Below are 26,911 nucleotides of genomic sequence, written 5' to 3' on the forward strand. Positions count from 1 at the left end.
ATTGCCTTTGTTCTCTTTGGCATCCATCTCTGCTATTCTTTGGCCAGTCTGAACACTTCTCCACTTTTCGTCTACTGACTTTTGCTTCCCGTCAACAGTCACAGCTTTAGACATGTCTGACTGCTTGACTGTGAATGAGCTGTCCCTCCTGGAAGCTAGACCATTCATGCTACAGGACAGCATTTGTCACGTGACTGCAGCATGAGGACAATAACTTGGCTTGCTCTTCCTTCAGACTATAAACTCCTCTTTGCTTTTTCCCTTTTCTTGTCCCTCTCATTCCACCTTTCCTTTTGTTTCTGTCTCTTCTTTTGGCCTGGGGGTCATGCCATGATGCTCACACTGGTATCAGACTGCAGCATAGCTGAGACTACAGATACGCAGGACCACACCCAGCTTTAGACTGTAAGACGGTTTGAGAGCTTGGCTTCCTGTGCACACACAGTTGCAACCTAGGCTGCCTGCATGCCTATCCGAGAGAACAAATGGTACAGTCACAGTTCTGTGCCTGCGCCAGGATAGTGGCGCTGGGAGAAATCCCTGGAGAGAGCCATTGAGAACATAGTTCTTGAGTGCTGGTAAGTGCGTGACTGCACATCCAATTACTGGGGGGAGTAAAGCACTAATGTATTCTCTAAGATAATGCTGCTCACAAATAATGGAAATAGTATATACTAGCAAAGGTGTTGCTACATAAATGACCTAAGTAAAAATGCCTTCTTTTGAAATTGCTATATTTGGAGTCAAAAGACTAGGAGTTTTGAGCATGGTCCAGCATTTATGTTGTATGTGGTATTGATGTTTCTGTTTCTTGTGACATAAAATGGAAAGTGAGAGAACTGCAAGAGGACATATGCAGCAGATATTATAAGCTACACAGCAGCAGAAAGCACCAGTGGTCACTAGGACAGAAACATTTATACCTGCAAGTAGGTATAAGGCAAGCCAGTCACGCTGTAAGGACTAAACTCTGGGTAATCAGGACCTAGCCAAGAGATGCTAATCCCAATCACACCACCCTATCACAGATATGGGCAGTCTGCACTGGGTACTCAGTATGACTCACAGAATGCCCTTGGGACGCAGTGGGTAATGATGTGACTTCAACAAGTGGCCTTCTCCTCTCTATGTGTCTATGATGATTCCCACATTAGATCCCTAACTTTGGATTACACTTTTCTCTGCTTGGAATACTCTCATCTTCCATCCTGTGCAGCATCCTTTAACTCCTCTCCAACACCTAACTCCATTGAGCCTATACACCTGCTGCAGTATGACTTAGTTGGATATGCTTTCTCTTTGCTCCAAAGGCTCATAGGAGTTGGTACTTCTCAGGTCTTTGTTCCTCTTTCAAAAGAGATGCCAATAGCTGGCCTTTTTCTTCCACTTGTTGGTCAGGGATAGCCCTGACTCCTGAGAAACAAGAGGCTTTTCCTTGAAGCCTGGGTTCTTGTCCCAGCTGTATCCCACCTGAGACCTGTGAGGCTATGTTTGTAAATAGAACACAGAGTAACACTAGCACTGTACTTTGTAATTTGGAGTCAAGATGGTTCCATACGAGCCCACAATTCCCCTCCTGGGTGCTTACATTGTACATCCTTGTGTTTGGATCCAGAGAAGCAGAACTAATAGTATATAAGATCTACACCAAATTACAAGGATTGACTCATGCAAACATGGAAGCTGAGAAGTCACAGGGTGTGCCATCTGTCAATGAGAGGTCCAGGAGGGAGGTAGTATAATTCTGAGGGCAAAGGCCGGAGAATCTGGAAGAGCAGGGATGTAAATCCAGTTTGAGTTTCAGAGATTATAGATGTGATGTCTCAACCCAAGTAAGAAATAGGGAAATCCCTCCTTTTGTCCTGCTCAGGTCCTCAGTGGTCTAGGTGAAGTCCACCCACGGGGGGAAAGAGCAGCTTACCCACCCACCAGGTCCACAGTCTCAGATGCTAACCTCTCCCACATGCTCGATGTTCTCACAGACAACTCATACATAATCTTCATTCCAGGTTCTCCTGTGTATCAAATCAGTCAGCACACATGCTTCCTTTAGGTCCAGGCTAAATGATTACTTCCTAACCTGATCCTTCACAGAGAATTATGGGATTGCAAAAAAATAAAAACATACTTTATGTTCTAGGAGACATTCACCTGGTTAGTATATTATAGCAAGCAGTCCCCCAAAGCCAAGGTTCAGTTACCTGGAGTCAACTGTGGTATGACATATTAATATTTTTCTTGATTCTTGGTTTTCTCTCAGTTTTTGTTTTGCCTTTAATGTCTCCGCTTTTGACAGAGACAGAGAGAAGTCACTTTCTCAAATGTATGTGATGGCATGTTGCTATATGTTCTATTGTTGCTATATGTTTTATTGTTGGTTATTGTTGGTTATTTTTCTCTTACTGTGGATGAGGGAGGACTATAAAGACATTGGTGCTCATGAACAGACAGTATGTTGGTTGTTTCCTTTTTAGGGAAATTGTACCATGTCAGTCTTTTTGACATGTTTGTAAACTAGGACTTTAAAAAGTGTGTGTGTGTGTGTGTGTGTGTGTGTGTGTGTGTGTGTGTGTGTGTGTTGAGTGTTGCACACATGTGAAGGCCAGAAGACAAGCTCCAGTGCTATCTTCAGGAATGCCACCTACCTCTTTTGATATAAGGCTTCTTATTGGCTTGGAGGTCAACAATAAGGCTAGCATGATTGGTTAGCAAGCCGTAGGAGTCTTCCTGTCTCCACTTTCCTAGTGCTGGGGTTATTCTCCTGTCTCTACTCTCCCATTGCCAGGGTTATAAGCAGGAGACTCACCACAACTGGTGCTGTTGCATGGGCTCTGCAGGATGAGCCCTACTACTGGCCCCACATTCTTCTTCACCTCTGATCGTAACTCTCGACCTGGCTCCCTGTCTGTTTCCTGTCTGGATGGCTCCTTCCTACTCTTTCTTTACTAGTGATCAATTGCATTTCATGGGGGCAGGGTTCACCGTAGAGATCATTTTCTCTGGAAAATGCATTTTCAATCCTGTGCACTTAACCGTGCTCGCCACTGGTACGTCTTCTCTCAGCTTCTATCATGCAGTAAGGAAACTGGTCTGTTGGTCTTCTCCTTCATTAGTACTGTGAGGCATACATCACAGTTGTGTGGTTGAGTTCATTCTGAGACGTCTAGCAAAGGATCCAGTAAACAGTGGACACTCCGTGAGCCTTTATTGCATGATAATAATTAGGTGAAGACCTTTGTCTTAGTTAGGGTTTTATTGCCATGAAGAGACACCATGATCCTGGCAACTCTGATAAAGCATTTAATTGGGGCAGGCTTACAGTTTCAGAGGGTCAGCCCATTGTCATCATGACAGGGAGCATGGCAGCATGAAGGCAGACGTGCTGCTGGAGCTGCGAGTGCTACATCTCGCAGGCAACAGGAAGTCAATTGACTGTCACACTGAGGGAAGCTTGAGCAAAAGAGACCTTAAAGCCGGCCCCCACACTGACACACTTCCTCCAACAAAGCCACACCCTCCTTTGGGCATCATTTTCTTTCAAACCACCACAACTTTTAAAATCTCACTGTTCCTAAGTAACTCTTGGTGATGTGATCTACTCTGGTGAAGTGGTTCTCTTATAAGCCCTGCTGATTTCTGTTCTGTTTAGTAGGTATACTGACTAGAGTGTAGATCTGGCTGTCTTGACAAGTTAAACAACTAAAAGCTTACACTTTTCTCTCCTGGAGATAGGCAACCATTGACTGGCATGGCAGCTATTCTGGGATACCTTTTCTAGAGGCCATGGATTTCCTTGACCCCTCCTAGAAGGTCTAATTTTGTTCTGGTATGCTTGAACCCTGAACCCAAAGTCAATGATTCTCTTAGGTGTTTAGGACAGATTCTAAACCTTCTGGGTCTTTTGGGACAGCTTGAGTCTGGTACAAATGTGTAGAGCCAAGCTGAAGGGTTTGCTGGTGTTTTCCCAACCTACCCTGAGCTTCCTCCCATGGGAAGACTAGAAATCTTGTCTGGATCAGGCATATGTGCCAGGATTGCCAGCTGCTTCTCACAGTAAAGTCATGAGCGAAAGCCAGGGCAGTGAGGTGTCCCAAGGTCATGGCACATCAGCCTGGGAGGTATACAGCCTGCCAATGCTGTGCCCCAAGACCATGACATACCCAGCCCCAAAAGTGGGCAGCCCGGCAGTGTGGTGCCCCTATGACACACCAGAATAGCAGGTGGGCAACCTGGCAAGATAGGTTACAAATTCCTTTGAATAAAGTTAAATGCTGTCTGCTTGGCGTTAAGAGGAAGGTGTATCACTTACGGGGCTAGATGGTTGTCATAACTTCAGCCGTTGCATCATCTTTGTCTTTCTTTCTATTTTTATATTACTGGGGATCGAACCCACAGCCTCCCACAAACTAGGTGAGCATTCTATGGCACTGGGCCCAAATGCCCCCTACTCCTCTTTTTTTTTTTCTTTTTAATTTTTTAGTTTAAGATAGGGCCTCATTCAGTTGCCCAAACTGGCCTTCCACTCATCTGCAACTTGGCCTTCCACTCATGAAGGCTTTGAATTTATGATCCTCCTGGCTTAGCCTCCCACGGAGCTGGAATACAGGCTTATACCACCAGGCCTGGCTGAATACCATCTTTTTTTTTTTTTTTCAGTGTGTTCCCATTGGGTGTATGTTGAGAGAAATCATTAAATTTTATATCTGTACTTTGAGATGAAATGTAGTTTATTCTATCAATATTCTCCTCTCCTGACACACACAGGCACGTAGACAGACAGACAGACAGACACAGACACAGACACAGACACACACACACACACACACACACACACAGAGAGAGAGAGAGAGAGAGAGAGAGAGAGAGAGAGAGAGAGAGAGAGAGCACCATTGCCACTACCACCCTTGGAGAAAGGATTGAAAGGGAGAACCAGGTAGGTGGATGTGAGCTGTTAGAATTGTTAGGGGCAGCAGCTTTTCTATGCCTAGAGGAAGCCAAAAGAGCCAGTGTAACTCCCCCTCTTGCTTCCTACCCCAAGCAAGGCAGTTTCCATTCTATAGCCTGTGCTGCCTAGTTGTTGTTGTAGTTGTTTTTGTTTGTTTGTTTGTTTTGTCAACTTGACTTAAGATAGGGTTATCTTGGAAGAGGGAACTTTAATTGAGAAAATGCCTGAAGACAAGTCTGTGGGATATATATATATATATATATATATATAATATATATATATATATATATATATATATATATATATATATATATTAATGATTGGTGTGGGAGGGCTCAGCTCACTGTGGGCGGTGTCACCCCTGGGCAGGTGGTCCTGGGTTGTATAAGAAAGGTACCAGAACAAAAACTCAAGAACAGTCCATTAAATAGTGTTCCTCCATGGCCTCTTCTTCACTCCTGCCCTGACTTCCCTTCATGAACTGAAAGCTCTAAGATGAAATACACCCTTTCCTCCCCAAGCTGGGTTTGGTCATGGTGTTTACCTAGCAACAGAAAAGCAAATTAATATAAGATCTCACACTCTGCTTTAAAACAAGCAGGATCCATATGGGTCACTGTGAACTGATTCTGTCAATTTAACAGGCAAATACCAAAGACCTAGCTATCTAAAGTTTTTCTTGGCAATGCAATGTATAAAACATTTTTTGGTTTTTGTTTGTTTGTTTTGTTTTGTTTTTCCTTTAAGAAAGTAAGGGTTATCTAATGGATACACAATTGACTCTCTAAAGTGTGAAAACCCACCTTTTCTTTGTGATTCTGTTTCCCGGCATGAGTAGTTAGCACATCTGGGGCAGTTTGGCTAACTTTTGTTAAAGTTTCATTCCCATCATGTAGGCTTTTCTTTTCTTTCCACCTTCTCAGACGTTGCTCTTGAAGCCAGGAACTTTCCATTCTTGGTTTCATCCAGAAGACAAATATTTCTGGGAAAACACAGTGTTTAAGCCATTCAGCAATTCCGCTGTTATGTAACTGACCACACTAAGACTTTCAATTAACTTTGGTTACATTTTATTGAAGAGTGTCATAGAATAACTGAGATAATTTTTTTTCAAAAACATTAGTAGGCTTTTAAAATAGACAGAACTCTCTTAAAAATCCATGCAGCATCTTGCAACAATGGCAAAAGGCAGCGCTTGTTTGAAATATTGACAAGTCCATTGACTGTCTTCCAACACTGACTTCAGTTGGAGAATTTCTAAGTGCAGTGAGCTTTCTTCTCATCATTACATCCCTCAGCTCTGGCCCTCCTCCTTCCATCTTGTTCTCTTCTCTGGTACTTTGTGTGTGTGTGTGTGTGTGTGTGTGTGTGTGTGTGTGTGTGTGTGTGTGTGTGTGTGTGTTTTCTCATGGGGGCACGTATTGTGAGACTGGTTGCATGCTGCCGCACCCCTGTCCCTCAGGGCTCCAGTGAACTCTTCCTACATATGGACTAACTCACGGTTCTAGTTCTCACCTCTTTTTGGTCACTCCTCTGTCACTACCTCTAGTTTCTTTCTTCTCAGAACTGAGCCAATTTTTTTCCCCCTCAAAGCACAATCCCTTTTTATTTTATCTTTATTTACAGGTCCCTGCATTCTCAGAGTTCTAGTCCTAAAACTTTTACTTTGTTTATTTATTTATTTGCTTTGCTCGCTCATTTGCTTGTAGCATGTCGCCTATCATCACGTTTCTTCTTCCTATGCCAGGCAGACTCAGTTCTTTCTTCCAAAGCCTCCCATTGTCCCCCTGTGTGTAGCTGCTAATTTAGAAGACCATTCCTCCCACAGCCTTCTCTTGTCCCTTTTCCCCTCACAGTCTGATCTACAGACAAATGTTAGCATCATCTAGTTGATGAGCTATTTTAGCATTTCTAATTATCTTAAAAGTTTGTATTTCTCTACAATATATTTTGAGCATTTTTTTCTTCCCCCAATTTCTCCCACATCCTCTCCACATCCCTATCCACCCAACTTTATATTCCCTCTCAAAAAAGAAAAGCAACCACAAATACCAAAGAAAAGAAAAAACAGACAAGCAAACTTGAAAGGAAGGAAGGAAGGAAGGAAGGAAGAAAGAAAGAAAGAAAGAAAGAAAGAAAGAAAGAAAGAAAGGAAGGAAGAAAGATAGAAAACCTATCAAACCATGGAGTCCATTCTGTGTTGCCCACGTCTCCTGGGCATGGGGCCTGTCCTGATTATGTGGTGGCACTCCATTGGAGAAACCGATTTTCTGTCCCCCAGCAGGCCTCAATTGCAAACGGCTTCTTGGCTAGGGATAGGCTACTGTGTCTATGCCTGTTTTCCTGGACCACAGGGTCCAAATCTCATCTTTCTGTCTCCTTTGAGCATATGGTCCTCCCTGCACCCTCTCTTTTCTTTCAAAGCATGCTTCTCTTGGTCTTCACAAGTCTGACAGTGGCCTTTTGGAGAAGCTGTGTTATATGGTGCATTTTAAAGAAGAGTTTTATTTATTCTTTGACAATTTGATACACGCATATGATGCATCTTAATTATATCCATCACAACTCTCCATTTCCATGCCCCTCCTAGAAGACCTAAAACTTATTAAAATATATTTTAAAACCATGCACATATGTGTATGTCTGTGTGCATTTAAGTGGGGGTGTCATAGAAGCCATGCATGGCTAGAGCTAGAGTTACAGCTGCCCACCCTAGTGCTAGCAACCAAGTTGGGTTCCTCTGCGAAAGCAGTATGTGCTGTTAGTTTCTGATCTCTCTCTCCAGCCCCTGCAAGGCTTTTCAAGAGTGAGCCCTGCCTGGTGGAGTTTCATTGTCTCACCTTGCTCTGCTTGCTCTGATCTGCTAATCTTACTTGAGGATCTTTTTTAAAGAGTTTATTTATTTATTTTTTATGTATACAACATTCTGCTTCCATGTATATCTGCACACCAGAAGAGGGCACCAGATCTCATAACGGATGGTTGTGAACCACCATGTGGTTGCTGGAAGAGCAGTCAGTGCTCTTAACCTCTGAGCCATCTCCCCAGCCCCCTTACTTGGTGATGTTTAGTGTTGGAAAATCATCTTTCACCCAGTTTCTTTAAACTTTTCCTTTTAAAGTATACTAAACAACTTTAAGATAGCGACAAAAATCTATGATTTATTTGTCATTCAACCATATTTGTTAGTCCCTTATTGAATTTATAACAAGACACCCCCTCACCCCCCATCCCTCCACCCCATCCCCTCCTCTAGCTGTCAAATCATCTCTCTTTCTGGTTATGTGGCGTCTGCATTGCTAATAACCATAGCAGATCTCCGTGTGCTCAGCACTGTAAGGAGCGAGCACAAAATGGTGAGAGAAAACCCGGCATCACCTCTGCCTTCATGGAGTTTACAGTCTAGTAAAAGAGCCCTAACAGCTGTCTGTGCAGCATTTAGCTGTGACTGAGCTACAAGACAAATACCAGGCTGTGACTGCGTATGATACGGGTATTTCAACCAGAGCAAGAAGAGGCTAGGATGTCCCCCATAAGGAAAACGATATCTTCCAAGGCCCTCTGGCAGGGGGAGTCAGAAATGGTAAAGATATCGAAAACAAGCAAGCAGCTGGAGTGTGAGAGCACAGGGGGTGAGGAGGAGGTTGGGGTAGGCAGAGGCCAGCCTTAGCCAGGCTTTATGGGTATAGGCAGGATTTGGGCTTTTATCCTTGGCAATAGGGAGCCCCAGAGGGGATAAAGAACAGGAAGAGATGGTAATGTGTTTTGAAAAGATCACTCTGGCTACTGTGAGGAAGAGAATGGATTGAAGTAGGCAGGAGCATTGAGTGCTGCATTTTTCTAGGTCTGTAGCAATTCAGTAAATGTTGTTCACTGGACTGAACAGTACGTGAGGCTCAGGGCTCTCTGTGATCTTTGTATCATGAAATTCTGTCTTCAAGCTACAGACTCTTGAGCTACTTAAAAGAGGGGCCAGATTGTTAACACCAGTAGTTCCCTGTAGTTTTTGCAATTCTTAAACCTAACACATGGTGGCTCCTACTGCTATTAGCACTGAGTAGGAACCAGATGTTGGGTGCTAAAGGTGCTAAAGGTGTGATATATATTATCTCAATTAATTCCTACTGTGAGCCAATGACAGAAGTGTTTATATTCCTATCTTCTTAATAGGACTAAGTGGGTGAAGTGGTCTGGACCTCAACTCCAGATGTTTCTGAATGAAGAGCCATTGCTCTTTGCCATTTTGCCATATCCATCCCCTTTCTTTGAGGCTGGCTACTATTTTGATGCCATGCTTATGACAAAAGGAGGTTCCTTTAGCTTCGAGGGGGAAAAGGTGATGTCGGTAATTGTCCACTGACTCTTTCCAGCATCTTGGTCAAAGCCCTTCATGTTCAGGCTAGGTCACTCACTCACCTTGCCCTCTGCAGTGTTTTATGGCATGTCACACAGAACCCGGCAGCATGTCTCAGCTGATTGCTGTGTTTTGATCTTTTCATCTCTGTGGACACATTGCTGGCTGTGTCCTTTTTTCTTTTATAGAAATCTATAATTAGGTGAGGCGTTGGTGCACATTAGCCGCAAATGGTACATTAGGTACTAATGGTATTCCATAACTCAACTTCTTCTATAGGTAAGCATCATCAGCAATTAAGAGTAACCACCAACAAATGATTAAAATATTAGTTGCTGTCATGGCCACAGGAGCTCTCTGCCTCAGGCCTGGCAGTTGTTGAATGGTATTTGTTTATATTTCTTCTGACTTTATTTTCCATCCTTTAGGGCAGCCTTTTCTTTAGTTCTATTTAGAAGGTTCTATTGAACCTTCTAAAATTGGCTCATAATTTGCTGACATGAATAGAATAATCTGCTAACCAAACACTGAGAATTTTAGTTGATACCTTATAGTGTCTCTGTGACAATTAATAAGGTCAGTGTGAGTTGAGAAAATGACAGCAACTGTCAGTTGTTGAAAGGACATTCATCTTTAACCAAGCATGACTGGCGCCTTGTCCTTTGCAGAGCAAGGTTGAAAGTTCAAGCTAAAAGTTGGCGACTGGGGCAACCCCAGGGTTTTTGTTGTTTTTTTTATTTCGGGCTTGGTGATTGAACCCAAGGCCTTGAACATGCTAAACACACACTTTATCACTGAGTTGCACCCCCAGTCCAACCACGGTTTTCCCAGCTGGAAACAACCATAGCAGAATGCCCAGATGATACAGGGAAACTGAGTGTAGGAAGCTATTGCTAAGCAACACTGCCTGAAACCTCAAGACCAGGGAGAAGCATTCATGGGGGTGTGAGAGGATTGAGTGCCTCACGTTTCAGCCATGCTTAGATATTGCTGAAGGTAAAGTTAAGAGGTATCTGATTTATTTTCTTATATCTTCCTCCAAAATTGTTAGGGATCTACAGATAGCTGAGGTATGATTATTAATAAAATTATCACAAATGGCTATTAACAGTTTTGTTTCAACTCTTTTAGCATTGAGTAGGAACAGCTGCCCCTCAGGTAGTAGCTGTGGGTGGCTTGAGACAATTGCTACTCAGCCATGGTAAGGCAAGGTGTAAAGGGATTGTAACCCACTCACTTCCCTTTCTTCCTATAGTCATTGCTATTACTCCACTCTTAGCTGCTTTCCTTTAAACTTTTGTTGTTTGTTTTTGCTTTTCCAGACAGGGTTTCCTTGTGTAGCCTTGGTTGTTCTGGAACTTGCTTTGTATGTAGACCAGGCTGGCCTCAAACTCACAGAGATCCCCCTGCCTCTGCTTCCTTAGTGCTGGGATTAAAGGTGTGAGCCACCACCACCTGGCTCCTTTAAACTTTTGATTTAGCATATGACATTGTAGTCCAGCCTCCAGTTTGGGGATGACAAAGCTGAGGTCTTACTATTTCTAGCCATCTTATGTTGGCATTGGCATTTTCAAGACAAGCTTTTTTTAAGTGACTTCATTAAGGTATGAGTGACATGTGTGTTTATTTATTTATAATTTGATGTGCTTGGAGACCAGAACATAGCCACAAAACCATCACCATCATCAAGGCCAAGGGCAGGTGCTTCTTCTTCAGTGTTTTCTCCCCCATTATTATTGCTGCCATCATATAGCATAAGATCTACTGTCGGGCAACTTAAAACAGACAATTCAGTAGCTATAGGCCCTATATAAAAATTATCTAATATTACTGAAACTTTAAATTCTTTGGCCAGTACCATCCTAGCCTCCTGCTCCCACACCCACCAGGCATCATCATTCTATTCTGATTGTATGTATTTGACTGACAACTCAGATTCAGTATGGAAGTGAGATCTTACATTGTCTTTCAGATGCTTCCATCAGCATAGCATCTTCCAGGTCCACCATGTAGTCATGAATGACAGCACTTTTGTTTTTGTTGTTGTTGTTGTTTTTTGTTTTTTTATTTATTTTTTTTTTTGGTTTTTCGAGACAGGGTTTCTCTGTGTAGCTTTGGAGCCTATCCTGGCACTCCCTCTGGAGACCAGGCTGGCCTCAAACTCACAGAGATCTGCCTGCCTCTGCCTCCCGAGTGCTGGGATTAAAGGCCCGAGTGGGCCACCAACACCCTGCTTAAACACATCATTCTTGGTAAGCCTCTCTGGAACTGTAATTGGGAAGACACTGTTTCAGATTTCTCTTCATTGCAGACATGATACAGCTTCCCATGGGGTCTAGGCCAGTAGTGCTTAGGGGGAAGGCAGCAGGGAGAAAATGGAACCTTTGGACAATTTTCCATGCACCAGGTGATTTGCATGGGTGAGGTAGGTGTTTAACCCACTTTGTACCAAGGAAGTGGCATCTAACCTGACTTCACTGTTAAGTCCGGGTTTGAACTGGATCTCGTTGTCCTTCCCTTTACACAGCAGGTACTCAGTCAAGACACTGCTGTAGGATGAGAGCCAGGGGAGAGTACCTGGGAGGGGTCCAAGCCACCTTCTCCAGGAATTCCTGGAGAAGAAACTGCTTGTCATCTATGAAGAAGTTTTTCAATAATCTTCAGATTTACAGTCTAGATGGGTTAGAGCAGTCATGAAATCAATCCCAAGGATTGCTTGCTGTCCTTGGTGGCCTCTTGTCTTCAGGGTTACCAAAGTAAGTCTTCCAGGTGTGATACTGGGCCCCGAGGAAACCTACCAAGTCTGAGGTAGGGCCTCACATATTTTCTCTCTGGCTCCCGGGACACTCTGTCCTAAGCACTAAGCATGGCAGAGGGAGTATGTGTGTGTGGTTGATATTACAGAAGCAGCCACTTTGGTTGAAAAAGAACATTCTTCTCTCTACACAGTCTTGGACCCCTGAAGCTTGGGGCTGTCTGAGGAGCATTTGACTGAGTGATTTGCAGACACTCTGATGTGTGCAGTGATCCTTTGCTTCTTTGGCATGCCCTTGCTGTTGTTTCCTCTGCTCTTCTGGGGACATTGTACATTTGATCCCCTGACATTTCAGCTCATGATATATTTATTACTAATCAAAGCTCAGTGATGTGCCCTAGCATGGCAATTAGAAGAAGGTCTTTTTCAAATTGATCGGGGGGGGGGGGTGACGCCTGTAAAACTTATGAGCCCTAAGGTTTTTATGATTGGTGTGGGGTGCTGGAAGGTGCAGTTTTGGCTGCATTATTATCGGTTATCTCTTGCTGCTGATGTGTTGAAACCAGATTTTTTTGTTTTGTTTTGTTTTTTTTTTCGAGACAGGGTTTCTCTGTGTAGCTTTGGAGCCTATCCTGGCACTCCCTCTGGAGACCAGGCTGGCCTCGAACTCATAGAGATCTGCCTGCCTCTGCCTCCCGAATGCTGGGATTAAAAGCATGCACCACCAATGTCCGGCTGAAACCAGATCTTTTAAAATGTAATGTATTGTCCCACATAGATCTTTGTGTTAAGATAAAATCCTCACCAGCAGAGTCCTTTGAAGGACTTTTCCTGCAGTAATTATTCCACTGTGTCTCCACAGTACAGACACCCCCTGGCTACTCACAGAGACTCCAGAAACCCCCAGGACCACTTATGGCCCATGCAATATATTGTCAGATCCAGCAAGACCCTCCCCAGGGGTTGTCTGCTCTTACCCACAGTAGCCAGGAAGGCCGTAGCCAAGCCTTATTAGGATGGGTGGTGGAGCTCATGCACACCTGTAATCTTACTACTCAGAATACAGAGGCAGGAGGATTGCCACAAAAGTTCAAGGCTAACCAGGGCCACCTTTTGTCAAAAAGAAGCAAATGAACAAGAATAGGCTGTAGGAACAAGTCCAGGCAGCTGCAGATGGAAGGTAGGGTAGAGCCCCCAGGCACGGCTTTTAGATACCCAGGTATCTTCTGACTTTATCCTAATGAAAAGCTTCCCTCGAAGCCGAGGGCACTCTGATTTAATTACCCCAAGTTCCAAATAGCAAGCAGATCACACAAGTGTTCTTCATTCTGAATTCCCCCAGTTTTCCTTCAGCGAAGCAGCAGACGGCAGAGGCCGTGCACACACGCCGTGTGGCACACTTGGTTCTATTTTGGCACCTGGTGGCCACCAGGAAACCCCCTATGAACGGGGTCGACTTGAAAGCTTCCCAGACCACTTGGGAGCTGGAGGAACGATCGCTGGCTGCCTTGATCCGCCGGGCTTCCGAAAGGGAGAGTGCGCTCGCAAGCACAAACAGGAAAGCCTGACATCACGGAGCGGCTGGGAGGAGTCTGTGGCCGCGGGCTCCCGGGCTGCTCACTCGCTCGCTGGTCGCTCTCCTTTGTGGCCGAGTCGCGCGCGGCGGCGGAGGTGACGGTGGGGCAGCGGGGCGCGTGGGAAGAGCGGGGACCCGGAGCCGGGCCAGCGAGACGCCGCGGCCGCCTCGGAGCAGGGCGCATCATGCAGTGTTCGCGTACCGGAGAGAAAACTGAGAATGAAATTGCTTTGGCAAGCTAAAATGGTAATGCGAGCTCCCTGCCTTCCCCGGACGCTTCTCTGCTAGGGGAATCTTCCCACCTCCCGCTTTCTCTAGCCCGGTTGCTGGAGTCTTGTCGAAGTGATCCGGGCCACCCGGACCCCGCGCTCCGTGGGGAGCTTTCTCACTCTGCTTTGTATCTCTCCCCTCTCTGCGCCTCCTCTCCGTAGAAACTTTGCCTGCGTACTCGGGCATCACAAGCGGGGTGTCTGGGACAGATGCGCGGTCAGGAGAGCAGAAGTTGCAAAGGACAGAACTCAGTCTCGGGAGCGGCGCCTCGCTCTACTTCCCAGCAGCAGCCCTTTTAGGCACATCCGAGGTTTAGCAGGCAGCATGGTTATCCAGGGGGTCGCTGTGTGAATTTCAGTGGAAGCTGCATGAGTATGTGTTGCTTTCTCTGCACTTGCCAGAGTTTTGCTTTTTTTTTTTTTTCGGAAATAAAAACTTTCTACATCCCCCTAACTTTTTTGGGTTTCAAAACAGTAAGAGGAGGAAAAGACACACAACTTCACTTTCCAAAGAGCTCTTGACATTAAAACACTTGTTTGCGGGAGTTTAAAACGAACATTGCTCAAATGTTTGAGCATTCGGAGAGGGATAAACTTTTGTTTTTGCAAATGAGTTATTTTTTCGTTTCTCTTAAAGCTACAGAATTGATCAGGACTAAACCACAGTTTCCTTATGAAGGGAAAAAAAAACTTGAAAAAAACGATTTAAGATATGTGGCAAGTCTAGGAAAACTAACTGAACTGGAGAAGTCAGAGGATCCTGATACCGCAGGAAAGGGCTGCAGGCCAAGAAAATCTCAGCCTTGCCTATTGCAATGTATCTTGTATTGCTCTGATTGGAATATTTATTGGAACAGCCATCTCGGGTCTTGAGTGCTGCTGGAAACAGGGGAGCAGCTGGGATAGAGTGTGGTTAGCGAGGGGAAAGAAAACAACAACAGCACACAACGACCCTCTTTTTCTCTTCTCTTTCTTCTGTGCCTGGCAGAGCTCGATTCAGGATTGGGGTGAAGAAGTTGAGGAAGGAGCTGTTTACCATGTCACCCTCAAAAGAGTCCAGATTCAACAGGCGGCCAATAAAGGAGCAAGATGGCTAGGGGTGAGTAGAGCTTCTGAGATCTTGAACTTTGGAATTTCAGTGTCTACTCTTCTGTGAATGTCATTATTATTTAGCCAAGGCACACCCCCTCCCCAACAGCACCTTATAAAGGAAACTGCTGATGGCCAAGTGTTTGCGCTAGCTGTACGGGTCTGTTTTAGTACTTGGTGTTATCCAAAGCATCTTCCCTAAGTTTGTCAATAATTCAGAACCTTCCGGAAACATCTTGAGGTCCTTGGCAGATTGGGGGCAGTGTTGCAGAAGATGACAGACACACAGAGAACTGGCCAGAAAGCACTGCTTGGTTCTACTAGTGCCATAAGCCACCCTTTTCTTTCCATTACTTATTGATGCCGACAGCCTGAAACTCAGAATGTACAAGCAACAGACAGTTCAGAGCTGCTGCTTTTGAGGGGTGGCAGGTTTCCCATGGTGACCTTCTTTCTATGGTGTAGGAGGAGGCAGATGCATACTTAGTATTGGGACTTTGCCTGTAGAGTATGGGCTGGGGGTGCAGACACTTGGCAAAAGTTGCTTTCCATAAACTATTGGGGAGGGTCATGTGAGTTCTTAATTCATCCAGCAGCGAATCTTTCAACACATCCCAAATGAAGGGACTATGCAAGGCAGAAAGCCTGGCAACAGGATCACTGTTTGGGTGGACAGGAACATGTGGGGGAATTAAGGAATTAATTCTTCAGTTGGAGAAGAGAGTGGCTACAGATGACATAGGAACATAGTGGTGGCTGAAGGGAGTCAAGATGGGAAGGGTGCTCTCTTGGCTTCAGTAGAGCCGTGCTAGGGCTTTGTGGGTGATGGCCTGAAGTGGGGAGTGAATACTGGCATCACAACTTACTGACTTTAGTTTCAGAACACTCAAGGTTTGGAACAGTGTCCCCAGGTAGACTGTAGAGTATCCAGGGATTCCTGGGAGGAGCAGAGGCAACATGACTTACTAGTCTCAGAGTTGAAGGCAGGAAGCCTGGAGCCATGCCTTCCTCTGCCATGACTGCTGACACAGGATTCTTCTCACACTGGCCTTCCCTGCTTGGATTTTGCTGCTCCTATGCTTGGGTCAGGGTACTTTGACTAGAGTGGTTAAGTTGTTGGTGACCCTGAAGATGTGGTCTACAAAGATAGGAATTGTGTTGGTGAAAAGTCGAGGTTTTTTTATTTACCAAGCGGTGACTTCCTCAGAACAGGAGCCTGGCATGAGCTGTGTTGAGTGCTGACAAGTAACCATGTTGCTTCTGTTGGCTTTGCATATATATGCTTTATTTAAATGGGATGTTGGTGTGGTGTTGCCATGTATGGCTAGTCCTAAATGACTGATAAGCTCTGAGCCCATTGTCTTCAAATAGCCTTTGCATTTCTGGGCTGTTCTCCTCTCTCTAAGGATACAAATGTTGCAAGGGTGGCAGTGTTAGTGTTTAGTCAGATACGATAGCAATGAATGTAGTGGGAGCAATAGAGGGGACCCCACCCTGAATAAACTGCTGTTCATTTACATGTTAGCAGCCACTTAGTGATTCTTAGCAGCTACTCTAGTCACTGGACTCACACACAGAGATCCACCTGCCACTGCCTCCTGAGTGCTGGAGTTAAAAGTGTGCGCCACCACTGCCTGGCTTCCATTCTCCTCTTATCTAGCCTCTCTCCATATCCTTAGTTTTCTAGAGTTCCGAGCAGTTGGCTCTGAGTTACACTGTAGATCTAAATACTGAGAAGAAGGGATCATGTGAGATGGTTTCTGGTTCCTCACATGTGAACAAGTGACTCAGGGACATCATGCCTCATCAAAAGTCAGTTCTTAGAACTCTCCATCTGGAATGCCACTTGCTTTCTTGTCTTAGGTGTCCTGTGGAGAAGCTCTGTTTCTTGTCCCTGAAAACCCCAGACTCAATTTGACTCAACCAGTTGAGACACAGCAACTATGAAACCTTTCTCTTTTCTCCCAGTTGGCTTCCTCATGTTTGTTTTCCCACATTCCAGTAATCCATTCAGAATTCTTCAAAGTGAACAGTTTTAGAGTTAATGGGGTTGAGGTGAGGCAAGGAAGATGCTTCATGCATACTGGAATCTGACAACAGCTTTATGGGGAAGTTGCTATTATGAAGCTCTCTTTTATATACAAGGAAAACAATGCCCAGAGTGAGTCACATGCTTGCAGGGTCATATAGTTAAGGAATAGTAGAGGCTGGATTTGTACACAGGCATTAACTCTTTGTTGTCAAGAACTACCCAGACCCTTAAGGCTGTTTCCATAGCACTTGAGGATATCATTGGTGCACAACACAACGGCACTTCAGGAATGCTTCCCCTAAAGATCACTCCTGGCACAGGAGTTGAGAAATGTAGCCTTCCGGTCTTCTTAATGCTTTGGATGATAACTAGAGCTGCAAATTATGGGGTGTATTATGGTGATGTATATCTTATTGATAAGCTCACCGCTTAGGTTGTGTAAAGCGTGGCATCCAACAGAGGTTTATGAGGTCCTGTAGCACGTGACTGTGGGCATAGTCCTGCTACTGGGTCTGTAGTGCTATTCAAAAAGCTTAGCAACTGCAACCCTAACACTCAGGAGGTAGAGGCAGGAACATCAGGAACTCAAGGTCATCCTCTGCTACATAGTGAATTCAAGGCCAGCCTGAGCTACATAAGACTCTGTCTAAATGACAACAACAACACTCCCCAAGCGAAACCAAGTTTCAAAAGACAGAGCACAGTTTTTATATTTTCTAGTGCTAAGATTTTAAGATAATTAATATTCAGTTATAGGAAGCATAACTAAATAATTACACATTTGGAGCTGGAAAATGGCTCAGCTGTTAAGAGCACTTGTTGCTCTTGCAGAGAACCTAGGTTTGGTTCCCAGCACCCACATAGTGGCTCACAACCATTCGTAACTCCAGCTCCAGGGAGATGCAATAGCTTCATGCAGGCTAAACTTACACATAAAATAAAATAAATCTGCCGGACGTTGGTGCGCACGCCTTTAATCCCAGCATTTGGGAGGCAGAGGCAGGCAGATCTCTGTGAGTTCGAGGCCAGCCTGGTCTCCAGAGGGAGTGCCAGGATAGGCTCCAAAGCTACACAGAGAAACCCTGTCTCAAAAAACCAATAAATAAATAAAACAAACCTAAAAGGAATAATTACACATTCTTAGATATAAGTACGTAAACCAAAATACTTAAGTCATACTATGGTTTTTTTTTTTTTTTTTAACTTAAATTGGTGCTTTGTTTGTGATTATTTGAGGAAAACCCTATGGCAATGGTCCTAAAATAGATACTGAGTATGATCCAGGCCTGGTGTGCTCATACATGAAATGATAATCTTGCCCATTGACAGTGTGGTATATTGACAATAGCACTGAAATTTTGACCTACTTTTTCTTTACAATAATATCTAAAGTTGGGCCATTCTACTGACATACAACTCACATTGTGGCTTCCGTCAAGTCATAGAATCACAAAAGCCTGAGACTGGAAGAGACATTAGAAATTAATTTCATCCAACTGTTCTTTTAGCTTTGGAAGGGCAAACAGTCAGCTTGTGTTGTTTGCCTTTGATACCAGCATTGTGGTATACATCCACAGTCACAGGAACAAACAAACTGAAAAAACACCAATGTCCTCTGAAGTAGGAAAAGTTTGTTAGACAAAGTTCCCTGAAGTGACCAAGGAAGAGCATTCAGGGAAGGGGCTTTGGAATCTGCAGAACAGGACGGAAAAAAAGTATCACATTTAGGATAAGCGTAACATTGAATTGTTAGTAATGGGTTCACTTTGCATCTTTTGGGGAGTGGGTTGGGTCGGTGGATAGTCTGGTGGTTTTTCTCACTTCTATACTTTGATAGTCATATGACCCTGTGATAGTATCCTGGCACCTCCTTTCCAGTGCCTAGTGCTTGTCACACTCTTGCACACTTCCAACTCTTGATGAGTTTTTGTTCGGATTGGTTGAAATTTTTGGTAAGAGACAGAAACAGTAAACTAGAGGAGGGGACTATAGACATAAAAAGATGTGGGAAGCTTATATAGATCCATGGATATAGGTGGACTGTGGGCCACCTTTGGGCTTTGGAAGTGCCTTGGCAAATAAATATTAGTGACATCTGGATGAAGGTATTCTCTCTCCTGGTTACACCATTTGTCCAGACTCTGCCTGATAATGTCAGTGGTGTTGCTGTGCATACTGCATTTATGTGGGGGAATTCCTAGAGCTGTCAGCTTTGATTCTGGAACTCTTCTTTGAACCTTTTAGGGTAGGTGATCTGTGCCTCTGTATGTCCCAGAGCATTCTGGGTCTCGTTATGTGTTTACCTCATGCTGCTGTAATTGTCTGTTTGCTTATATCCCCCAATAGAATCTTGTAACTACAGCCAATAAATGTTTGTTGCATGGATAGATCATGCTTCATCCTTCTTTGTGGGACTAATGTTGTCTTGATAAATATGAATGTATGGTTGTTTCTCATTTAAAGCCAAATCACCATAGAATGTGAGCCTATAAGGAGGAGCAGAGGGCATGGCGTGGGAGCAAGAAAAATCAATTAGGTAATGATTATAGCTGCTTCAACATTCTTTCTGGCACAGAGCAGGGCACACACAAAGATAGTGATTATTCTTTTTAACAACAATAACAAATTCCCAGTGCCTTTTAAAGCCATGAGCTCCGATTATGCTTGCCTGCTTGTGGGCCACAGAAGAAAGAAGGGAAACACACGAGTTAAAAAGTGTTGGCAAGCGTTACAATCATGTGTGGTTGGAAAGAGGGGTGGGATTTTAGAATTGAAAGGAGATAAGCCCCAGAGGAACCTCTGGTTTACTGTTGGCCATCCTTGTTTTCATCTAGGAAGACAGGCCTTGGGCTGAGCTATTCGTGTCTGTTGGGATGTTTAATTTAGGCTTTAGAAAGTAAAGCTCAAAATTTAGCAGCCATCTGAAAACTAAGGAACTGGTATTTTTCATACTGACCTTGGGAACATGTTTCTCAAATAACTAGTCCAATAATGTGGTAGTCTGTGCCAACCATGAGAGCGCAGGCCATTAGAACTGCCTGAGATACTGGTTTCTTGCTTTCAAAATCTCTTGAGTTCTGCATAAGGAATATTTGGTATCTAATTAAGAATATCCATTTCAGTCTGTCAATCTAGAGAATACTGAATTTAGCTTAAAAAAAAATGTCGTGTCTAGGGGCTGGAGAGATGCTCAGTGGTTAAGAGCAGGGGCTGCTCTTCCAGATGATCTGGGTTTGATTCCCAGCACCACACGGGGCCTTCCAACCCTCTGAACTCCAGTCCCAGAGGATCCAACGCCCTCCTCTGGCCTCTTTGGGTACTGTGTGCATGTGATAAACAGGTAGAACATAAAATCACAAAAATAATAAATAAAATGTTCACAAGTCCTAAAATTACATGTCTATCTCTCACAAATGAGAGCAGCATAAGCCTTAGAGGTATATTAACCTTTATACTTAAAAGTATACATCCTATTCCTGTTACAGACATATTCCTTTCTTCTCTGAAGCTATAAGGTATGTCCCTTGGAGTTTTAAATTAAGAGAGAAAAGAAGAGAGATAAGTGGCACACCTCTCCACATTAGCTCCTTTTTGGAATCTGTCACAGCACTGGTCAATTTGTTTCCGTCTCATTTATCCCCAGAATAATTTCCTTTTAAACTTCCCCTTCTAAGGGCTGGGACTTTGCAGTGACTGGGGCACATGAGCTATATTAGAACACGCACAAAGTCAAGTACAGCATCTCTGCCATGGTGTGTGTTTTGGCAGAAAAGGCTGATTTCTATAAACAGAGCAAGACAAGTGTTGGAAATGGGGAGAGGTCATAAAAGTTGCTTCATTCTCTTAGACTCAGCCAGCAGCCTGCCTGTGGCTGGCCGATGGGTGTGGCTAGTTTCTTGGAGTTGATTTGGAGTCCTCTGGAGTTAGCTTCTGGGTCACTTTCGGGTAAACACAATCAGCGTTTCACAGATAACATGCTAAATATGAGGATAGAGCGTTCAGAGAAACAGCTTTCTTCCAAAAGGGTTACAAGCAGGGGAGACAAAGTCAAGTCAATTCCAGTATGCTGTGGCAGATGTGGTATCTGCTGGGGACTGTGGAGGGGACAGGGGTTGTGGGTTACCCAGGCGTGGGGGTGCAACCTGACACCCCAGTCAGAGAGCACAGCATGTGGGGAGGCAGGGAGGCGAGGGATGGAATCTCTATCTGAGCCCCCCCTTCCCCCCTGAGGGGGGGCGGGGGAAGAGGCCAGAACTTGGTGGGGAAATGACAAGAAAGGAGATAAAAGGTAGGAACCTGGCAGTTTAGAGACCTGATTCTCAGCTGAGGAGTCCCCAAGCTGTGGAACTGGAGTGGCACTATCACAGGGGCCATCACAGTGAAGGGTTTTAAACAGGGCAGTGTGGCCAGATTTACATTTTAGAGCGATGACAGAGTCTGAGGGAGGATGTGTTGGAAGGAAGCCAGACTGCAGCAAGGGGACCCCCAGAGGAGGCATGTGTGGTAGTGTGGTGAAGAAAGAAGTGAAAACCTGAAGGGAGACAGTGACAGCAGAGTGAAGAGGACTGGGGAGGGGTGAGTGTTGATGGAGGGGGTAGGCAGGTCCCATTGGCAGGCAGAGGTCTTGGGCACTTGGCTTGCCATGAACTGGCTAGACCAAAGCTGGCCTGCTTTCCCGGGGACAGTGTCCCTCTCCTCTCCTTGGGTCAAGTGTACTAAGGTAATTCACTAACAATGCCTCCTAACCCAGGAGAACACTCCGATCTACCTGTGTTTTATATGTGGTGACCAGAGACCTAATCTCAGTTTGGGCTCACCAAGGCAGAGGCAGGAAGCTCTGACTAGCTTCTCAGATTCCAGCGACTCTATGGTGTGGTTTGTCTGTTTTGCCCTGCAAAGGAAACCCATCGGATCTGTAGACTGGGAGGAAGAGCAAATCCAGAGCCCACTGTACTGTGATCAAAAAGCTGTATTCTAGACAACAGCATTTAAACTAATAATTATGTTGTTAGGGACACAAGACATTTTACAGTTAGGTGTTCTGCTCTTTATCTCTCTCCCCAATCAATGTCCAGCCCTCCCTGCCACTGTGCCTCTGGGCTGCTGGCATTCCTGCTCCTGGAGGATCACTGTGATTGTGCTCTCTCTCTCTCTCTCTCTCTCTCTCTCTCTCTCTCTCTCTCTCTCTCTCTCTCGCTCCCTATCCCCCCTCTCTACCTATCCCCCTCTCTCTCCTCCTTTCCCCACCCCCACCCCCCAAGCCTACATGTTCAAGTATTTTCTCACACTTTACCTTTAAGGATTTGTTGTATATTTATACTGTCACTTTTTAGTCTTTCTGGATGATTGATCAAAACTCAACTTTGACACCTTTAGTTGCCTCTCCTCAGCTGTGTGGTTGTTGGTTGAGATCTCTTGACTCACTTTAATCTGAGAACTGCCTCTTTTTTTTTCTTTTCTTTTCTTTTCTTTTTTTTTTTTTTTTTTTTGGACTACAAATAGAGGAAGCCCAGGAGGAATAGAGATAGAACAAGCCTGCAGTGTTCAGTAGGCAACTGAACAGTTAGTGGCCTGCTGCAGGAAATCTGTGCACACAGAGAAAACCTGCTCTTACATGGCTCCTTCAGCCCCACACTGTAGAAACACCATGTCTCAGCCTTGCTGTGGCCCGTGCTGTGCTCTGATGATGGGGCTCTTTCTAGCTGCATTCTCCAAAGCCATTTTTTCCCTTACACTATTCACAATCTGCTCTGACTCCTCAGGGTACCAGTGGTGGTAGTTAGGAAAGAGATGGTGTGTCCATGGCTTTAGATACTTTTTTAACTCTCATTAAAACAACAAACAAATATCTCCTCCCCTGACATTCTAGCTTTTTATTGCTCAACGTAGTCCATTTATTTGAATTCATTTCAGCAGTTAATCGTATCCCATGTAGGCAAATCCAAGAAATTGTCTGTATGTTTGCTCTTTTCTGGCAAGTATTCAACAATGCCTTATTTTTTTTGAATGTTTTCATCTTTTAAAAAAGTAAAGCCAAGGCTGAATCTTTCATTTCATAATTCTGAAGACAATTTGAAGGCCCAGACTGTGTCTTTTCTGCTAACAATGGCTGCTGTTGGTCAACTCATTAACAGAGTCTCTGGTGTCCCCTTGCAAGTGACTCTTTCTTTAGTCATAGGCCTGTGACTTCTGTTACTGTGGTGGTGAGGTTGGGATCTGTGGACAGTTCTTATCTACAAGTTAGACACAAGAACATTTAATGGATATAGGTAAAAATAACTGCAGTTGGATTAGATGCTGGTTAAAAATACAATATTTTATGGCCCTTTTTCCCGTTGAAAGTGCAACACTTCAACTTGTTTATTGAGACAGCTGATAATTCTAAATGGAAAAACCCAGGAAATCGGAAGCATTGGGTTAGTTTTGCAAGGCATAAGGCAAAGACTAGCAGTCTCTGTCCAAAGGTTGACTTTTAATGACAGACACAATAAACAAATACTTTTAAAAAAATGACTTAAGCAAGCACTAACAGGGAGAGCCCAGCACCATCAAGGCCTGGCTGGAGAATTAGCACACTGTTCTTTGAACCCTTGCTGTGTTTTCCTAGGAACTGGGCCCTTCTGGCTGCTCTTGCCTTTCGGGGATATTTCCTGTAGGGGTCTAGGGTAGGAAGCCTGCTTGATGGAGTCAGACAGATGTGCTTTGAAAATTCATCTCTGCCTTGTGTGTGCTGTGCTGGCTGGAGCTAAGAGGCTGTGTGCCCACTCTAAGCCTGGGTTCCTCTGTTGTGGAGATAATACAGTGCCTTTATGATTGCATTGCAAGGGTGTAAGAATGGCTCAAGCTAGTAAGGTGCTTGGCATAGGGTGTAGAATCTGGTGTACCCCTTTTGCACTAGAGGGTCTTCTCAGCTCCCCACTGTAGAACCTTCTTCTGAGCCTGGCTGTAGAACTTTAAAGAATTTGTGTGACTCTGCTACATGTGCCTCCTGAAGCTTGGGGTTATGAGCAACCTCGGGTTGCTTAGGAAACGGAATTAAGCATGTCCCCAACTTTGTCCTCTCATTTTACACACAATAGAGGAAGGCCAAACCATGGCAGGGGTCCGTAAAACTTGCTTGTTCCAATAATACGGCGTTCTCTTTCTCATAGCTCTGACAAAATGCTGCACATAAATACTTAAAGGGATTTATTTTGTTCACCATTTTGTAAGTTTCAGTCTGTCTTGGGAGGGAAGAGGTAGAGGAACAATTCGTAGCATTGTGGATAGGAAACACAGAGGAGAAGTGACAGGAAATGTATGGCGTGTGAGACATAGCTCCCAAGGATCTACTTCTTTAGTCAGGTTCTGTCTTCCACAGTGTCACCACTCCTAACAGTCAGGTTGGGTCTTAAATGCAGCAACAGATTAAGCCCAAATTGTCAGAGTGCTCCTGCTGCAAGGCCTCTGTATCAGCTTCACAGGCAGACACACCCCAAAGTGTGCTTTACCAGTTCATGGCTCCCAATCCAACTCAGGTGGCTAATCAAGACTAACCCTTGTGAATATCTAGTGTCTTTTCTATGTCTGGCCACCTGCACAGTGAAGGACAGAATTATTCCTTAGGATTCAACATGTTACATTTAAATTTCCTTCCATTTTTCTATAATTAATTTGATGGTGGTATTTTTATGGTGTTTTGTTTTTGTTCTTAAACTGGGCAGGAGTGGTTAGGAGTCCTTGCTGCTCTTGCAGAGGACTCCTGTTGAGTTACCAGCAGTCATGTGGGAGTGTCTTACAACCACTTGTAACTTTAGCTCTGGGAGATCCAACACCTTCTTCTGGCCTCTGTGGGCACAGCACCACTTCTCTATGCATACAGGTACATAAAATTTAAAAAACAATAAAAATTTTAAAACTACCCAGAAGTGGCAATGTTCTGTCTTTTGTATTTGATATTTCTGATGGAAAATGGGAAGGTAAGAAATAGTTCTATTTCATTATGTTAGACACAGTTGGACAAAATCTAGGGTACTAACAAATTGTGCTTGCAGCATAAGTTTCAGGTCTGTGTGAGAGAATGTTAAAATCCCTCATTGTGCCACTTGCTGATTAGTTAGTATAATACTTGAGTCCCAAGCCAATAGGAACTGTGTGACTTTGAGACTGTCACTAGGTTTTTAAATCTTATGGTGGTTCTTCTGTAAAATGAGGAAGCACCTGTTTTCTCTTCTGCCTCTGGGTTTTCTGAGGATACCTTAGTTAATGCATATCACTAAGTTGTAATACAAACATAAGGCTATTCTTGTTATTAAACTCTAAAGACCTTTCATTTCTTTTCCTGCTCTACTCACCACCCAGGTTCTTGATGGACATGTTCTACTCATTAGTCCCGCCTCCCTTCCCTCATTCTGTAGGAGATAGTCTGTATTTTCCTCTTTCCACCTGCTGCTTACCTAATGGCATCTTACACTCTACCACTCCAGTCATTACCTCCGGTGCTCAGGATGCAGTGAGGATGCAGAGCTCTGGAATTGTCTGTGGGTGGGCCTTGGGAATAAATAACCCTTCCTCATGGGATTCTCAAGACAGCTGTCATGAGCATCCAGCGCAGGAAAACTTTCTACTTCTCTCTTTGATGCCCCCTTTCTCATTGGCACTTTTAATTTATTACACAGAAAGTGGTGAAGTGACTGCAAAAGTCAGCGCTTGGTTTGAGGCCGATATGGGATTTGAACTCATGACCAAATGCCAGAGGCAAGACTGTTATTGACCACCCAGAACCTACCCTTCTACAACATAGGCATTTAGAACACTTCCTTTGAGAAGTCCTGTGGCTGCTCTCTGCGCTTTCTTCCCACCTGCAGCCCCTTCCTTTCCTGAAGCACCCCTGGCCTCCCCAACAGGGACACAGTTCTAAAGTCCCGTTTCCCTCCCTGCCTTCCCCCTGCTTATGACAGATGCTTCCTTCTTGCTTTCCATCTCTCCTGTGAGAGTTCCTTTTTTTGTTCTTGTTCCTTCCTGTCCTTTCTGGATTAAAAATAGTCTCCAGGGTCTTTGACTGGTTGGCTACAGATCAGACCTTCCTTCTATTCAAATGGGTCTGTCCTGACCATCTTGTAATGCTGTCCTGTTCATCTGAGATAGTCGTACCTCAGGGCCCATGCTGTTAATCTGTGCCTATTGTCAGATGATTTGTGGGGCTGACTGACCCTTGTACCCAAGCACTAGCTGAAAATTAAGTCTCCTATACCAAGATGCTTAATCAGTGACTTGCTCACATTGTTCCTGACAAATGATGAACTCTCTCACCTGCTGACTGCTTGTGGTGCCGGAGAAGGGACCTATACTATACACTGACTCGGGACTCACCTGTGTGAAGCGATGACACTGTGATCAGTGCAGGCTTATGAACCAGCTTTAAGATACCATGCTATTTAGACTGTCTCAGGAGGGTGGGTCTGTCATGATGTTCTGCCCCCACTGACATATCTCTTCGGGGGGGGGGGGGGAGCTCATGTTGCCTCAAATTTTTCTTCATGAGCCACCTTTGGGGTTGGAAGATTATGATAATTCTTTACAAAACTAGCCTTCTAGCCAGTGTTGACTGAGTCAGTCCCCAAATGAGTATGTGCTCTAGGACAAACGCTTGATGAACTTGTGATGACTAGTGGAGAAGTGCTGACTTGAGTCTTTAACTATGACCTGTGCATTCAGGTCCTGCAAGAGGGTTGAAGGGGTCCTGCCAGAACCTACGCAGGGAAAAGCATGACTTCAAAAGCTCCCATTTTCCTGGCCCTCTAGCTCCCTGCATGGTTGACTCTGTGAAACACGGTAGACTTCATTCTACCTAATGAAGTTCATATTCAGATTTGCCCTTACTGTGTCATAGCCTATGCCAGGCTTCCAATC

The 26,911-nt window shown here is 44.5% G+C and overlaps 1 protein-coding gene across 4 annotated transcripts in view; it reads left to right on the forward strand.

Annotated features, from left to right (window-relative positions):
- Positions 1–26,911, forward strand: part of Rgl1 (ral guanine nucleotide dissociation stimulator like 1) — a 253,143-nt gene that overhangs the window by 129,087 nt on the left and 97,145 nt on the right. For 2 of the 4 annotated variants that reach the window (XM_027417374.2, XM_027417375.1), the window contains one exon: positions 14,888–14,998. The exons of 1 other annotated variant lie outside the window; for it this stretch is intronic. In XM_027417374.2, coding sequence (XP_027273175.1) covers positions 14,888–14,998 — 111 coding nt within the window. Of the gene's footprint in view, positions 1–13,682; positions 13,877–14,887; positions 14,999–26,911 lie in introns of those variants that run through there. One more of the 4 variants, XM_027417376.2, reaches the window with a different exon arrangement.

The sequence above is a fragment of the Cricetulus griseus genome, chromosome 5, assembly GCF_003668045.3.
Source record: "Cricetulus griseus strain 17A/GY chromosome 5, alternate assembly CriGri-PICRH-1.0, whole genome shotgun sequence".
Classification (NCBI taxonomy): Eukaryota; Metazoa; Chordata; class Mammalia; order Rodentia; family Cricetidae; genus Cricetulus; species Cricetulus griseus.